The 16,592-nt window shown below is 48.0% G+C and overlaps 1 protein-coding gene across 1 annotated transcript in view; it reads left to right on the top strand.

Annotated features, from left to right (window-relative positions):
* KIF22 (kinesin family member 22) overlaps positions 1-16,592 on the top strand; it is a 119,559-nt gene that overhangs the window by 34,723 nt on the left and 68,244 nt on the right. Inside the window, exons 7-9 of the mRNA XM_029606988.1 lie at positions 15,300-15,453; positions 15,539-15,665; positions 16,281-16,449. Coding sequence (XP_029462848.1) covers positions 15,300-15,453; positions 15,539-15,665; positions 16,281-16,449 — 450 coding nt within the window. The remainder of the gene's footprint in view (positions 1-15,299; positions 15,454-15,538; positions 15,666-16,280; positions 16,450-16,592) is intronic.

Raw genomic sequence — 16,592 nt, 5'->3', positions numbered from 1 at the left:
AATCCCGCCAGGCCATAAGGTTTTTAAGCATTTTCTGCTTCATAGGAATAACATTTAACCCATACAACTGGCCAGGGGAGGCAGAGATGTGAATTCCTAAATACTTTAACGAGGTGGTAACCCACTTTAAAGGAAAAACCCCAGTCCAGGTGGATTTTAAGGTCCCCAATATATCCAGGGCCTCAGATTTCTCCACATTAATTTTTAACCCCGCAAATTCCCCGAACAGGGCTTGGAGACGTAAAACCTGGGGGAGGGAGACAGCCGGATTGCACAGAAAGACTAACATGTCATCAGCAAAAGCCGCGACCTTGAACAACCCTTGCTTGAAGTGCAAACCTTGAATAAACGGAGATTCTGCCAATTTTCTTAACAGGGGATCCAAGGACACTATATATAAGATAGGGGACAATGGGCATCCTTGCCGCACTCCGCGGGCAATACCAAACGCTTCAGATACAGTATCATTCGCCACAATATGTGACAGCGGCTGCTTATATAAGATTGAAATCGCTTGGATAAGCTGGTTGGGGAACCCAAAGCGTCGAAGGACGGAAAACATATATTCCCAGGAGACCCTGTCAAAGGCCTTTTCTGAATCGAACCCCACAGCCAGGGATTCAATATTATAATATTGTGAGGTTTCTATAGCAGAAAGCAATCTGATGACATGGCCCCCAGCATTTCGGCCCCCCACAAAGCCCGCCTGGTAAGGGGAGATTATAGAAGGCAAAACAGAGTTTATTCGTAGCGCCAGAATCCTAGCATACAATTTCAAATCGCCATTTAAAAGCGATATGGGGCGGTAGGATGACGCTTACATGGCGTCTTTCCCCGGTTTAGGTAATACAGTAATATACGCTGTGTTAAATTGTGGAGGAAAACTCTTCATTTTACAGGCCTGATTATAAAAAGCCGCTAAGGGGTCTACCAGGGAGGTGCTGAGAATTTTATAGTATTCTAGGGTGAACCCATCTGGCCCCGGAGATTTGTGAATCTTCCCCGTCTGAATAACCCCACGGACCTCGCCAGCCGTTATGGGCCGACTAAGAAAATCCCATTTGTCCTCCGGTACCTGAGGCAGTTTGAGGTCTTTGAAAAACGCCTCTTCCTCAGCCTTTCCCCCTGGCCTGTCTTCGGTATACAATGCTTCATAGAACTTACACAAAACTGCACAGACATCCTTACTAGAGGTGACAGAATGGCCCAGATGATTCTTAAGACCCCCTATAAACGTCTTCCTCCGTTTTATCACCACCATACGGGCCAGTAGTTTACTCGATTTATTCCCATAGTGAAAAAAAAATTGATCTGAGGCCTTTAATGATTTTTGCGCCCGAAGGTGAAGATGTGAATTTAAGGCGAGAAGGCATGCCTTATAGGCGTCCTTATGGGACTGAGAGGGGGAAAGCGCTAATAATCGCTGCGCAGCTTGTAATTGCGAATCCAAGTGCAAAATTTTGGCATTTAACTTTTTCCGCTGCGCAACAGAGTAAGCAATCACTTCCCCTCGGAGAACTGCCTTGCTCGTTTCCCAGAACAGAGCGGGATTACTTCTATGCTGTTCATTATCCTGTGCAAAACACTCCCACTTCTGTTGGAGATGAACTTGGAAGTCCTTATCTGTATATAAAGACCCAGGGAAGCGCCACGGCTTTTGTCCCCCCTTAACGGTTGAAAGCCAAAGATCTACCCACACCGGTGCGTGATCTGCAATCACAATAGACTCAATATGCGCGGTATCTACCCTATCAAACAGAGATCTGGAGATTAAAATATAATCGATCCTGGACAGGGTAGCATGCGCCCTAGAGACGTGTGTGTATTCCCTATCGACAGGGTGTAGCAGCCGCCAAGCATCCAGTAAGCCTAGACGCGAGGAAAACTGACAGACCCCAGAATCTGTATTTTTTTTAAAACTTTTAGGAAGGTGAGATTTGTCCAAGTCCGCTTGAAATACACTGTTAAAATCACCAGAGAGAAGAAGATCACCCTGAGCATTAGTTAATAATAAGTTGACCACTTTGGTGACAAAAAGAGGATCGGGCACATTCGGGGCATACAGAGTACCAATAGTTACCATTTTACCCGCTAAGGTACCAATAACAATAATGAACCGACCCTCTGGGTCTTTCACTTCTTTTACAAGGGTAAAGGGCACATTTCTGTTAACTAATAAAGCCACACCACCCTTTTTCCCTTTTGCTTCGGAGAAATAACAAGCCGCGGCCCACTCTCTGCAGAGCTTCCTACTCTCCGCTATATTTAAGTGGGTTTCCTGAAGACAGGCAATCCCCACCTTTAATCTTTTCAGATGCTGGAAGATTTGTTTTCTCTTAATAGGGGTGCCCAGACCGTCGACATTCCAGGAAATTATCCTGCACTTACTACCCATTACTGCTAATAAGACCCATATACCAAGGCATCTTGCCAAAATGCTGAAGGGTAAGCTCCCAGCCTAACTCACCCTCCCAGACCGGTGCGTGGGCTTGCCAAGTCGAAGAGGCCCATACACCAACACACCAGAGAGAAAAAGAATATGGATGAGACAAAAACATACACCAAGCAAGTGATACCAGTGCCCTCCCCCCCCCCCCACCCCCTCCCCCCTATCCCCTATAACATAATACCCGCCCAGACACATAGGTCAGGGTAGTGGAGTCAAACATGAGTGCTCGGTCTCCCAGGACTCCCCCTCCTCCTCCAGAAGGTATACCACCGCTGTATGAAACTGTTATTCAAGAGGTGGTATTCAAGGAATCCAGAAATTTTGTAGCTTCCTCGACGGTCGCACATGTACACCATTTCCCTTCATGATTGATTCGCAGCTTTGCTGGGAATTGCATTGTGAAACGCAGGTTTTTCTCAATTAACTTGCCACACACCGGTGCAAAAGCCCTTCGTAGTGCTGCCACTTTAGCTGAATAATCCGGCGCTAGGCGGACGTTCGCGCCCTGAAACTGCAACGAATCTCTTTTCCTCGCAGCTTGCATAATCAGTTGCTTGTGATGAAAATTGAGAATCTTCATTATGACCACCCTGGGTCGTGACTGGTCCGAGCCCCTTGCTCCCATGCGATGCGCCCGCTCAATATCAAGCACCCCTTCCAACTCCGGCAGGCCTAAAGCCTCCGGCAGCCATTTTAGAAGAGAGGGCCGAAGTAAATGTTCATCTACAGTTTCAGGGAACCCCAAGCATCTGATATTAGACCGTCGAGCCCTATTTTCTAGGTCATCAGTCTTAGTAATCTGTTCTTGAAGTAGCTGCTCGAGTGTACTCACTTTCCCCTGTAAAGCAGTATAATCGTCCTCCAGCGCGGACGTCCTCTCCTCCACGTGGCTGAGCCACGGAGCAAAGTCAGTAAGGACTTCACGGAGGGCCCCAATTTGATCCGATATTCCCGTGAATTTGCAGTCCAAAGCCGCTAAGGCCGCATCCTTTATTTCTGTTACGGTCAATGTCGGCGCTGCGGTAGTCGGCGAGAGTCCTTCCATCCCTTTTTCCGCCGCCGCAGGGCGCCATCTTGGGATCCAGCCCTCTGCTTTTGTCTTTTTCGCGTTTTGCCAGTTTAGGAGGCATTGGTGATGGCGATTTTGACATGAAGGAGGTAATCGACATATGCGACGAGTATCAGATCGTAGAAGCGGCGTAAAGGCAAAATTGAGCGGTTAATGGAGGAGAAGAGGAGCCTGGTCGACCGGAGCGGGGTCAGAGACGTCCGATCCCGTTCACCACATCACATGACCTCCTGGAGCCCTTTTTAAATATTGGTGTTACATTAGCCACCCTCCAGTCTTCAGGTACAATGGATGATTTTAATGAAAGGTTACAAATTTTTACTAATATATCTGAAATTTCATTTTTTAGTTCCTTCAGAACCCTTGGGTGTTTACCATCTGGTCTAGGTGATTTATTACTCTTCAGTTTGTCAATCAGGCCTAACACATCTTCTAGGTTTACCATGATTGGTTCAGTCCATCTGAATCATTACCCATGAAAACCTTCTCCGCAACAGGTATCTCCCCAACATCCTCTTCAGTAAACACCAAAGCTAAGAAATCGTTTAATCTTTCCGCGATGGCCTTATCTTCTCTAAGTGCCCCATTGGGCTCCTCACATGTGTAAACATGACAGGATGTAACATGGGCCATATAGCTGCAACTGACAAACAACTTCAACATGTGCCAGGCTGATATCTGCTGGCTCTGTTGAATGTCTGCCGCCATGGTTACCACAGCGACGGCCATCTGGCAGGGGCAGAAAGTCCTTGGCCTGAGCCGTGTCTAGAAAGGCCCCTTTGAAATCCAATTAAGGTGACGGGCTGAGATGGGACTTTGGGTAGTTAAGAATGAACCCTAGAGACTCTAACACCCAAATGGTCAAGCGCATGGACCTGTTAGCCCATGCCAGAGATGTGCTCTTGACCAGCCAATCGTCCAGATACAGGAAGACATGCACTCCCAGTCTGCGAAGGTGTGTCGCCACCACGACCAGGTATTTTGTGAAGACCCTTGGGGTGGATGTAAGCCCGAATGGCAGCACTCTATACTGGAAATGCTGTGTTCCCACCATAAATCGGAGATACTTCCTGTAACTGGGGAAGATCTCTATGTGAGTGCGTGCATCCTTCAGGTCAAAGGAGAACAGCCAGTCCACTTTTTGCAAAAGGGGGATCAAGGTGCCCAGGGAAACCATCTTGAACTTTTCTCTTTTTAGAAACATGTTCAAGGCCCTTAGGTCTAGGATGGGAGTCGTTCTGTTCTCTTTGGAATCAGGAAGTTCATGGAATAGAATCCCCTTCTTTGCCTTGGTGGTACGGGCTCGACCACTCTGGCCGTTAAGAGGGAGGAGAGCTCAGCTTGTAGTACCTCCTGATACGCTACCAGCCCCCAATGTGGGCATGAAGGGTAATTTGGCAGGATACCCAATAGATATAATTGGTACCCCTGACGGATGATGGACAGAACCCACTGGTCTGAAGTAACACTGGGCCACTGGTTCACAAAGAACTGCAGCCTGCCCCTAACCAGAGAGTCCATCGTCCTGGTAAGGCCAACTGACTTATGCTCCCTGTGGCCCAGTTAAAACCCCACCCCCGAAGTTGACTGAGGAGCCGGCTGAGGCTTGGGAGCTCTCTGTTGCCTGGAATGGCTGTGAGAGCTCTGATGGTGCTGATAGGATCAAGGAGGCAGAGGATACTGCTTCCTTTGGCAAAAGAAAAGCTTCCTGGGCCCCGGTCTCTATGGCCTCCTGGATAAGGCCGATGGGTCCGGTGTACTAACAGAGAAATGTTGGAGGGTTTCATGGCTGTCCTGAAGCTGGGCCACAATATCCCTCACCTTATCTCCAAAGAGATTCTCTCCAGTGCACGACATGTCAGCAAGTCTTTCCAGTATCTCCGGTTGGAGATCTGAGACCCGTAGCCAGGCCATTGTGTGGGTGCCGATTCCCACTGCAGAGACTCTTGATGCTGTCTTGAAAACATTGTAGGTTGCATGGACATAATGTTTTACGCATTCCAGACTCTTGTGCACCAGTGACATGAAGGGTGTCTTGCTGTTGAGGCAGCTGCTCAGCCACCTACTGCAACTACTTACAGATGTCCCACGAGTACTAGCTCATGTAGAGCTGGTAGGCAGTGATGCAGGCAATAAGCATGGTGTCTTGGAACATTTTCCTCCCAAGAGCAACCATTGCTCTGAGGTCCTTCCCCAGGGGCACTGAGGAATGGTCTGAGATCCTTTAGCCCTTTTGAGGGTAGATTCGACCACCACAGACTGATGAAGCAGCTGACGCTTATCAAATCTGGCAGCCTTTTGAATGAGGTAGATCCCGTCCGTCGTCTTGTTAATGGGAGGCACTTCAAGGGGGTGTTCCCATATCCTCAGCAGCAGCTCCTTAAGGATCTCGTGTACTAGGACCGCCACAATTTCCTTAGGAGGCTCCGTGAACTGGAGGATCTCAAGCATTTTTGTGCTTGGCATCCTCCACTGTCAAAAGCTGAAAAGGGATGGCCTCCGCCATCACCCTCACAAACTCTGCAAAGATTAAGTCCTCTGGCAGAGACTTCCTTCGCTCATCTGGAGGAGAAGGGTTTGATGTGAGATCATCAGAGTCCTCAAAAGAGGACTCCATTGGATCCTCCCCCTGGGAGTCATAGGGACCCTCATCCTCACTGTATGCTACAGGGCATGGGGCCCTAAATGCTTGGCTCGAATCAGCCTGTCCGCTTCCATGTTCTCCATCCCGGCCAGGTACATGGATCTGAGCACCATCCCATGGGACAAAGCCCATGACCAGATCTAGACCACTTCCTGACACAGGAGGTACGACCCCAAACCTCCCTGCTTGCTGACATGCCACATGGCTACCTGATGGTCGGTCTGGATCGGGACAACTTTGTTGGACAGCCAAACTCTGAAAGCCCATAGCGCATAACGGATCACCCGAAGCTCCAGGAAGTTGATTTGACAAGCACTTTTGTGAGCGGAACAAAGAACCTGGATGCCGAGTCCATCTACATGAGCTCCCTACCCCAGGGTAGCTGCATCCATGATTAGAACAATTTGAGTGGGGGAACTGAAATGAGATCCCCTTTTCCAGCTTGGAAAGAACCCGCCACCAGGACAAAGAGTCCCTGAGAGGCAGGGTAACTCGGATGCAATCCTAGAGGCTCTGAGTGGCCTGGTACCACTATAAGAACATGCCATACTGGGTCAGACCAAGGGTCCATAAAGCCCAGCATCCTGTTTCCAAAGTGGCCAATCCAGGCTATAAGTATTTATTTATTTATTTAAAAACTTTTCTATACCGTCACTAAGTTATATATCATTGCACCGGTTTACAAGTAGGCACATAACCTAAATTTACTTACCTTAGTCTATCGTACATTCTAACAGGTGCCAATAAAGTTCGGTTACAATTTCATAAATAAAATCATTATTTGAGTATTATTGGTCAAGTCCAGGTATATTATTGAGTTACTATCTCTTTGAGATATTACTTCTTAAATGTAGGATTGAGTAAATTCATTCTCATCTGCATTACCCTGTACTTTCATTCTCTACCCTCCAGACTCTTTAGTGAAGGCTTTTTTAAAGAGCCATGTTTTTAAATTTTTCTTAAAAGTTTTGAGATTACTCTGTAATCTGAGTTCAGGGGGCATTGTGTTCCATAGTATGGGCCCAGCCAATGATAATGCCCTTTCTCTCACTTGGGTTAATTTTGCTGACTTTACTGAAGGGATTGTTAGTAGTGCTTTGTTTGCTGAGCGGAGGTTTCTTTGTGGAACTTGTACTCATAAGGCTGTGTTTAGCCAGTCTGCTTCTTTATCATATATTAGTTTGTGTATGGTACATAAGGCCTTGTATTTTATCCTGAATTCGATGGGCAACCAATGTAAGTCTGCTAGAGTTTCAGTTATATGGTCCTTCCTCTCTTTTCCCGTCAGTATTCTGGCTGCAGTATTTTGAAGTATCTGGAGTGGTCTTATCGATGTGCTTGGGAGTCCTAGTAAGAGTGCATTGCAGTAGTCTGTGCTGGAAAAGATAAGTGTTTGCAATACTGTTCTGAAGTGGGCGGGTGTGAGTAATGGTTTCAATCTTCTGAGGACCATAAGTTTTGTGTAGCCTTCTCTTTTATAGATAGTACCTGGCAAAAACCCAAAACTAAGTATATCCCATGCTACTGATGCTAGTAATAGCAGTGGCTATTTTCTAAGTCAACTTGATTAATAGCAGATAATGGACTTCTCCGCAAAGAACTTATCCAAACCTGTTTTAAACCCAGCTACACTAACTGCTCTAACAACATCCTCTGGCAACAAATTCTAGGGTTTAATTGTGCGTTGAGTGAAAAAGAACTTTCTCTGATTAGTTTTAAATGTGCTACATGCTCACTTCATGGAATGCCCCCTAGTCCTTCTATTATGCCGTTCTAGACCTCTCGTGATTTTAAACACCTCTATCATATCCCACCTCAGCCGTCTCTTCTCCAGGCTGAACAGCCCTAACCTCTTCAGCCTTTCCTCATATGGGAGCTGTTCCATCCCCTTTATCATTTTGTTCGCCCTTCTCTGTACCTTTTCCAGAGCAACTATATCATTTTTTTGAGATGTGGCGACCAGATTTGTACTAAAGGTGTGGTCTCATCATGGAGCAAGAGAAGTGTTATATTTTCTGTTTTATTCACCATTCCCTTCCTAATAATTCCTAACATTCTGTTTGCTTTTTTGACTGTCGCAGTACACTGAGCTGATGATTTCAATGTATTATCCACTATGATGCCTGCATCTTTATCTTGCGTGGTAGCTCCTAATATGAAACCTAACATTGTGTAACTATAGTATAGATTATTTTTCCCTCTATGCATCATCTTGCATTCCAGGCTCGCAATTCATTTCACTTTGAGAGAATCACAAGAGTCAACCATCACGATAGGTTTTAATTTTGCAATGTCAGGGACCACCAATTTAACAGGTTCGGTTACAAGGCTGCATAAACTATGCTGCAGCACAAAGGGCGGGCTCACTCCTACGCTGTTCAATACAAGGCTTATAAGAACTCAACAGCTGAGTATATATTTAGGTCTGGCATCGATTTGAGACTTGTTGTAAGGCTGCTTAGATATTGCCCTGTGGACAGCCATTCTGATCATCCTGACCTTCCTGACGGGGACTGGATAAGGGTTTAGCCTTTAATTCTCTGAAGGTTTAGGTGGTAGTAATTTCGTGTTATAGGGGGCTTCAGTGGCTTCTTATCCAGATATTGGTCCATTTTCTTCACCAGGTCAAGCAAATCTGTTCTCCATTCGAAGTACTGGTTCCCCAGTGGGATCTTAGTTTAGTCCTTACAACACTCATGGATTATCCGTTTGATCCTCTTAGACATCCATTACTGAAGTATCTTTCTCTAAAGACACTATTTTAGTAGCCATTTGTTTTGCCAGGTGCATTTCAGAATTGCAGGCCTTAATTTGCAGAAATCCAATGTTTTTTCAGCAGAGGCAGTCTCTTTTCACATAGTGCCATTCTTTTCACCCAAGGTAGTCTTGCATTTCCAGCTTTTGTGAAAGAGGAATATCTTGTGAAGGATGGGTCTCTTCACTTAGATGTTCAAGTCCTCAAGTGGAATGCACGACATGGTACAAGGGGTTAATGTGAAGGGACCACTGAATACTAGCAATCATAATGCAATCCAATTTGACATATTCCTGGAGGGGGGTTATGTAAAACTACTGCAATAGCATATAACTTTAAAGAGGGAGATTATGGTAGAATGAAGTTTTTTAAAGTTTGCATGAGGCATGGACATTGTTTAAAATAGTATTTTAGGAGCCCATATAAAATGTATTCCATGTATTAAAAAAAGGTTGAAGACCAAACAACTGCCAGCATAGTTTAATAGTGAGGTAAATGAGGCAGTTAAAGCTAAAGGGGCATTTCCTAGAGTGTAGCCAGATGGATTCAGGACCAATGGGTTATGTGCTCCCCTGCTAGCAGATGGAGATGGAGTCAGATTTCCAAGCTGACGTCACCCTAGATAAGGCAGTGGGTGCAGGAAGCCGAGTGCAGCGGTGACGACCTAAGCCCTCTCCCCCTGCAGCCAAAGACCGTCTCTGTACTCAGCTGGTAAGCGCTGAGCCCAGGTAGGTAGAGAAGAACTCCTCTTATCCAGAGACGTGGAAGGGCTTTGGTAAGTCTTTCCTCTGGTCTCTGCTCTGTGCACCGTACCAACGTCATTCCCAACCCCGATAGGGTGAAGGAAGGGGGTTTCCGAGTGGGTTGAGCGGCCCCCACCGATAGGCTAGGCCCTACTTCACGCCCGGTGGGCACTCCACGTGGCAGGCCTCAGCGACATGTGATTTTGATGCCGTGCCATTTTCCCCCATTGTCTGTCGGTACGTGTGGTGTGGGCCGGCCCTTGTGTGCCTAACACGTGCACTCCCTTGTGCATATCTACGCACATAACCATGCGCATAACTATATGCACAACTGACCGCTCGGATTTAAGCGCACCGAGGCAAGCCTATGCGAGCTTGAGAGACACTATCCAGCTGAACGCATAAGCTACAGAATATTATGGCCCCGGCAGCAAAGAAGCTCAAATAACACTCCCTTTGTGCTGCCTGCCATATTAAGGCTGCGCAGCCTGACCTGGAATCCTTCCTGTGTCAGCACTGTGAGGAAGTCCAGGGAGGGCAGTTCAGCAGCACCCCTACCCCAGATCTACTGGGTTAAATATGGACCTGGCGGTCTTCTCTTGGTTGGAATTCTCTCAGGGCCTACAAGCCTTCATTCAGGCGCAGTCGGCTACTGCCCCTGCCTGGCCAGAGCCCCAGCTGGGAAGGCCTCGCCCTCCCAGCCCTATCAGCATGCCTCGGGACATGCCTCGCCTCACCTCACCAAGGGTATCCCTGACAGGGAGACAGATACCACGGACGACGAAGGGGATGCAGATTCATTGGAGGATGGAGAAATCCCTCCAGGCCTGGAGCCATATTGGACCATACTTCGATTTTTCCACAGAGATGAATTACCGGCCCTGGTCTCCCAGACCCTGCAGACCCTGGGAGTTCCTGGCACAGACCCTATGTCTGAACCAAGGAAGAATCCCATCCTGGTGTCTCTGTGGAAAGCCTCTTGTTTTTTCCCGATGCTGGAAGCCATCCAGAAGTTGATTGACCTTGAATGGAATGCCCCCGGGAGCCAGTTTTAAAGGAGGTCAGGCCCTGGAGGCCTTTATACCCTCTGGACCCGGAGGCCAACGAGGGCCGTTTCCTGAAAGTGGACGCTGTGGTCTGCACCATCTCGAAGCGAACAACTATCCCAGTAGAGGGAGGAGTGGCCTTGAAGGATGCTCACGATAGGCGGTTGGAATCCATCCTTAAGCAGGCCTTTAACGCAACAGCAATGACACTGCAGATCGCTTATTGATGTGCCCTGGTGGTTCGTTCCTGTCTGCTTCTCTCGACAGAGAGGCAGATAGCTTCAGGGGCCCATACCAGAGAGACGATAGAGCCTGCTGCAGCTTTCCTAGCGGATGCAAGCTCGGACCTAGTATGCACCTCGGCCAGAAGAGAGCTATGGTTATGAAACTGGTCAGTAGATGCGACCTCTAAGCGAACCTAACAAAGAGGGATCCTTTAAGTACCCTTCTATTCGGTACTGAATTGGAAAAACTAGCCAGTAAGTGGGCTGAATCTCCAGTGCCTCAGCTACCAGAAGATAAGAAAAAGAGGTTGCAGCGCCCCTTTCCCATGAGAGGTCGGGCCAGGGGTTCCCAGTGCTTCTGGCCCTACAGAAACTCGTCATTTCAGGCATGTCTGCCCTCAGGAAGGTCTCAGTCCTTTCGGAACCGACAACCAAAAAGAGGAACGGGTTTGGGCTCAGGTTCGACCTGAAATTCCCAATGAAGTTTGGCCGACCCATCCACGGGCGAGGAGATAGGGGGTCGACTATCCCTCTTCTTTCAGCGGTGGGTTGGGATCAGTCAGACAAATGGGTACTGGACATCATACAAGAAGGATATGCTCTGGAATTTTGCAGCATCCCTCTGGACATGTTCATGATGTCACCTTGCCACTGGCAGTAGAATCCATGTTGATGAGGCTTCTCAGTCTGAGGGCTATAACCCCGATACCTACACCCCAAGTACATATGGGGCGTTATTCCATCTATTTCATAGTATCCAAGAAGGGAAGGGTCATTCCGACCCATCTTGGATCTCAAGAGCATCAGTCGTCATATGCAGATAATTCACTTCCACATGAAATCTCTTTCCTCCGTCATAATGTCTGTACAACTGGGAGAGTTCTTAACCTCCCTGGACCTCTCGGAGGCCTACCTTCATATCCGAATCCATCAAGACCACCAGAGATTCCTACACTTTGTGGGACTGGGCCGCCATTACCAGTTCCAGGTGCTGCCCTTCGGCCTGGCAACTGCCCCCAGAACATTCTCCAAAATTATGGTGGTCATGGCAGCAGTACTGAGGAAAGAAGGGATCCTGATGCACCCTTACTTAGACGACTGGCTGATCCGGGAGAAGTCGTTGGAAGAGAGCCTCCAGGTGACCAGCAGGGTCGGGTCCCTCCTACAAGAACTCGGTTGGGTCATGAACATGGACAAGAGCAGCCTCAACCCCTCCCAGTCCTTGGAGTACCTGGGAGTTTGGTTCGACACCAAGCCGGACAAGGTCTTCCTCCTTCCCTTAAGGATAAGGATACTGATCTGCCAAATGTGTCGGTTGACGAACACGATGCGCCCCAGGGTGTGGTGCTCCCTCCAGATTCTCAGCCTCATGGCGTCAACCCTGGAAGTAGTACCATGGGCAAGGGCACTCATGTGGCCACCCCAACGCTCCCTGCTGTCATGTTGGGAGCCCACTGTCTCAAGATTACTCAACCGATCTCCACCTACCGATGGAAGTATGTTCTCGGCTCCAGTGGTGGCTACAGGCAGCTCACCTAAGCAAGGGTGTAAGCCTATCCCCACCAAATTGGAATGTCCTCAAGATGGACGCGAGCCTCCGAGAGTGAGGAGCTCCCTATCAGTAACTGACAACCCAGGGGCGATGGTCCGAGGAAAAGGCGCGCTGGAACATAAATCGCCTGGAAGCATGGGCAGTCAGATTAGCGTGCCAGCAGTTCAGCCACAGGATCCGGGGACAGGCAGTCCGCATGATGTCAGACAACCACCAGGCAGGCACCAAAAGCCACCAGGTGTCTCTGGAAATAGACCCCCTTATGGAATGGGCAGAGTTACATCTACAAGGGATCTCAGCCACCCATCGTGGGAAAAGACAATGTCAGAACATACTTTCTCAGCAGGGAGAATCTGGATCCCTGGGAATGGGTGTTGTCGACCAGAACCTTCCAGTTCCTAGTAAATTGCTGGGGACTCCCGTCCATTGATCTACTGGCCACATCTCACAATGCAGAGGTCCCCCAATTCTTCAGTTGCAGATCAGGGACTCAAGGGATCGACGCCCTTGTCCAGACCAGGCCAGAAGAGGACTTACTATGTGCCTTCCCCCCGTGGCCCCTGCTGGGTAAGGTCATCTGCAAGATCAAACACCGGTGACCCCAGATTGGCCCAGATGCCTATGGTATACAGAGATGCGTAGGCTTCTCATGGAGAGTCCCCTTCGCTTCCCCCCGCACAGGAACCTTCTCCAACAAGGTCCGGTCCTTCATGAGGACCCAACTCTATTCTGTCTTAGGGTCTGGCCCTTGAGAGGGGCTTGCCTGACGAAGCGGGTACAATCGGCAGCTGTAATCGCCACCTTGCTCCACACACGGAAGTTCTCAACGTCCCTAGTGTACGTACAGATCTGGAGAATATTTGAGGCCTGGTGCGTGGACCACGGAGTGCCCCTGCAAACAGCCAAGATTCCCATGGTTCTGGAATTTTTACAGGATGGCCTGAACAAAAGATTGTCCCTCAACTCCTTGAAGGTCCAGGTGGTGGCTCTCTCCTTTTTCAGGGGAGAGGTGAACGGAATCCGTCTGTTGACTCATCCGGACTTGGCCTGTTTCCTAAAAGGGGTTAAACACCTCTGACCACCCTTAAAGTGGCCGGTCCCCCTGTGGAACCTCAATCTAGTATTGGACTTTTTAGCATCTCCGAACTACAGGCACTGTCATATCGGGAACTGTTCCTCCAGTTCACTCCTAGAACATTGCAGCTTCGCACCGTCCCTTCCATCTTACCAAAGGTAGTCTTGGAGTTTCACCTAAACCAGACCATCTCCTTACCGTCCCCGGATGGACGCAAGGACACAGAAGGCTACCGTCCGCTGCGCCACTTAAATGTCAGTAGTCTTTTTAGTACAGTACCTGGAATGCTCAGAACTGATGTGCAAGACAGACCGCTTGTTTGTCCTTCACAGGAGAAGAAAACAAGGCGAAGCGGCTTCGCGAGCTATCATAGCTCGCTGGATCAAGGAAGTGATCACGGGGGCCTTTATGGAGGCAGGGAAGCCTTTACCCCTTCAGGTCAAAGCTCATTCCATTAGGGCCCAGGTTGTTTCCTGGGCGGAAGCTAAGCTACTGTCTCCCATTGACATCTGTCAAACAGCAATGTGGTCTTCCTTGCACACCTTCTCCAGGTCCAAGAGGACGAAGCCCTTACAAGGGCGGAGCTAACAAGACCGTAGGCAGCCTCCCGCCCATTCCGGAGTAGCTTTTGTACATCCCATTGGTCCTGAGTCCATCTGGCTACACGCTAGGAAATGGAGAAATTACTTACCTGATAATTTTCTTTTCCTTAATGTACACAGTTGGACTCAGCATCCCGCCCATGGCTGCCCAGGAGAGGTGCCAAGAAATCGCCCATGAGGTGAATCTTTATTCCATGTGATTATGGGTAAGCTGTTGACTATCCCTTGTTCAGCACATCTATAGTATTGCTGGGATTCAGCACTTACGTTGATTGAACACAGTTGTGGTCTCCAGTTTTTAATCAAGTTGTATCCAAATTCTAATCAAGTTCTTCAATAGTATGTCCACAGTGGCTTTTTGAAGAGAATACTGAATGGCTGAGGTCACTGCAGGGGTATATCTAGGGCAAGGGTGGGCAATTCCGGTCCTCGAGGGCTGCAAACCAGTCGGGTTTTCAGGATATCCTTAATGAATATGCATGAAAGAGACCTGTATACACACTGCCTCAGTTGTATGCAAATCTATTTCATGCATATTCATTAGGGGTATCCTGAAAACCCGACTGGTTTGCAGCCCTCGAGGACTGGACTTGCCCACCCCTGATCTAGGGTGACGTCAGCTTTGAAACCAGACTCCATCTCCATCTGCTAGCAGGACCCAAGTCCTGAGTCCATCTGTCTACACTAAGAAAAACGAAATTCTCAGGTAAGTAATTTCTCCATTGTTCAAAATCTCAGATTTATCCTTGTTCACCTTTAAAACGGAAACTGTCCCATATCCTCGCATTGGCTCAACTAGTGTAAAAAGGAGATAATCAGCAAAAAGGGAAATTTTGTAACTAGTCTGTCGGTGGCAGCAGTTCCAATGTAGGACAGTGATCTATATCAAGAAAATACTTGTTCCCCCTAGTGTGTGGGTAATGCAGGAAGACACTGGTTTCTGACAAATTTTCTGGATGGGGACCAATTGGAAATAGCTCTGTTCAGAGATACATCTATGGGGGTGGTGAACATTCAGTCTCTGTGGCACTTAGTGGGCAGGAAAAGCTAGCAAATCACTTGCTTGGCACACTTGCTTCCTGTAGACAGGCTCTTGTAAGGTGTCTGATCCCTTCTAATATGTTCCCTCTTTGCTTCCAGGACTCTCTTGGTGGCTCAGCACACAGCATCATGATCACCAACATTGCCCCAGAGCACAGATACTATTTTGACACCCTCACGGCCCTCAATTTTGCAGCCAGGTCTAAACAAGTGATCAACAGGCCCTTTACACGGGAGACCATACAGACAGCAGGTGAGAAGAAGGGAGAAGTGGATTTAGCTTCCTGTCTATGAATGAAGATCCTTTTTGACCCTGACTTTTATATGGCTTCTCTTAGCTCTTGCTCCTCTGAAGAGGCCACGGGAGGAGATGGAGACCAGCAGTGGCACCATTGCACTGACCATGAAGAAACTGAAAACTGAGCTAGAGGATGAGTCTCCTGAGGCCAAGGAGACTCCCCTCAGGTAGGTCCTGCATGGGGGTCAAATATTTGTGTTCGGTAAGCTAGCCTTCCCTCTTGTGGGTACTATTTACTTTCTTTAATGTGCTTTCCCTTCACTGATAAAAATCCCAGCATGTATAAATGATTGCTTGTTTGGTTGCTGCATGTGTGTAAGTGGTTGCCCTATGAGTCCTAACTTGCATCTCTGACATGGCACTTATATAGCTAATAAAGAGTGATTGTGGATTACAAAGTTCAGATGTTTTGTGTAGCTGTGACTTCAGTTGTCATAAGACCATGTAGAAAATAAAACATGCTGAAATTCCGTTGCTATTCTGCAATTATCAAATGTGTAAATATATGGCAGCAGATGTGACCCAGGTATTATTAAGCAACTAAACTACTACAAACATGCGGATAGCCCCTGAAGGGGTAACTATGCATGTACGGGGGCGTTTATTAATGGAGGGAGGAGGAAAACTTTTAATGAGTCTAGCCCAGGTCCCTGACCGATATAATTATCTTTCTGCATGGCTTCCTTCTCACCCACCCCAGCCTTGTGTCCTCCTTAGGAACTGGGGAAGAGCAGCCTGATTGAAGTAATGTCATTCTACCCTGCCTTTCTTCCCACATGCAGTCCACTCCTGAAGCAGGAATACCAGGACCATGTTATTGCTGATAGATTGGTACAACTGAACAAGATGTTCCTGAAAAAGAATTCAAAAGGAATCCCTCTGCTAAGCACCCCAAAGAGGGAGAGGCAGGCATTACTGAAGGTGCTAGAGGAAAACCAGCAGGAGATTCAGGTGGGTGTGGGGAGTGAAGGAGACCTGTGGAAGGGGACATGGGCCTGAGATAGATGCACCTGGCTATCTTTGTATCCCTTTGGGCAATGCTGATTTGCGTGAAGATGAAAGACTGATAGCTAACCTTAGCCTTTTCTCCCTTT

This window comes from Rhinatrema bivittatum, chromosome 6 (assembly GCF_901001135.1).
Source record: "Rhinatrema bivittatum chromosome 6, aRhiBiv1.1, whole genome shotgun sequence".
Lineage (NCBI taxonomy): Eukaryota > Metazoa > Chordata > Amphibia > Gymnophiona > Rhinatrematidae > Rhinatrema > Rhinatrema bivittatum.
The sequence above is the reverse complement of the archived record's forward strand: the minus strand, read 5'-3'. Positions and strand labels throughout refer to the sequence as shown.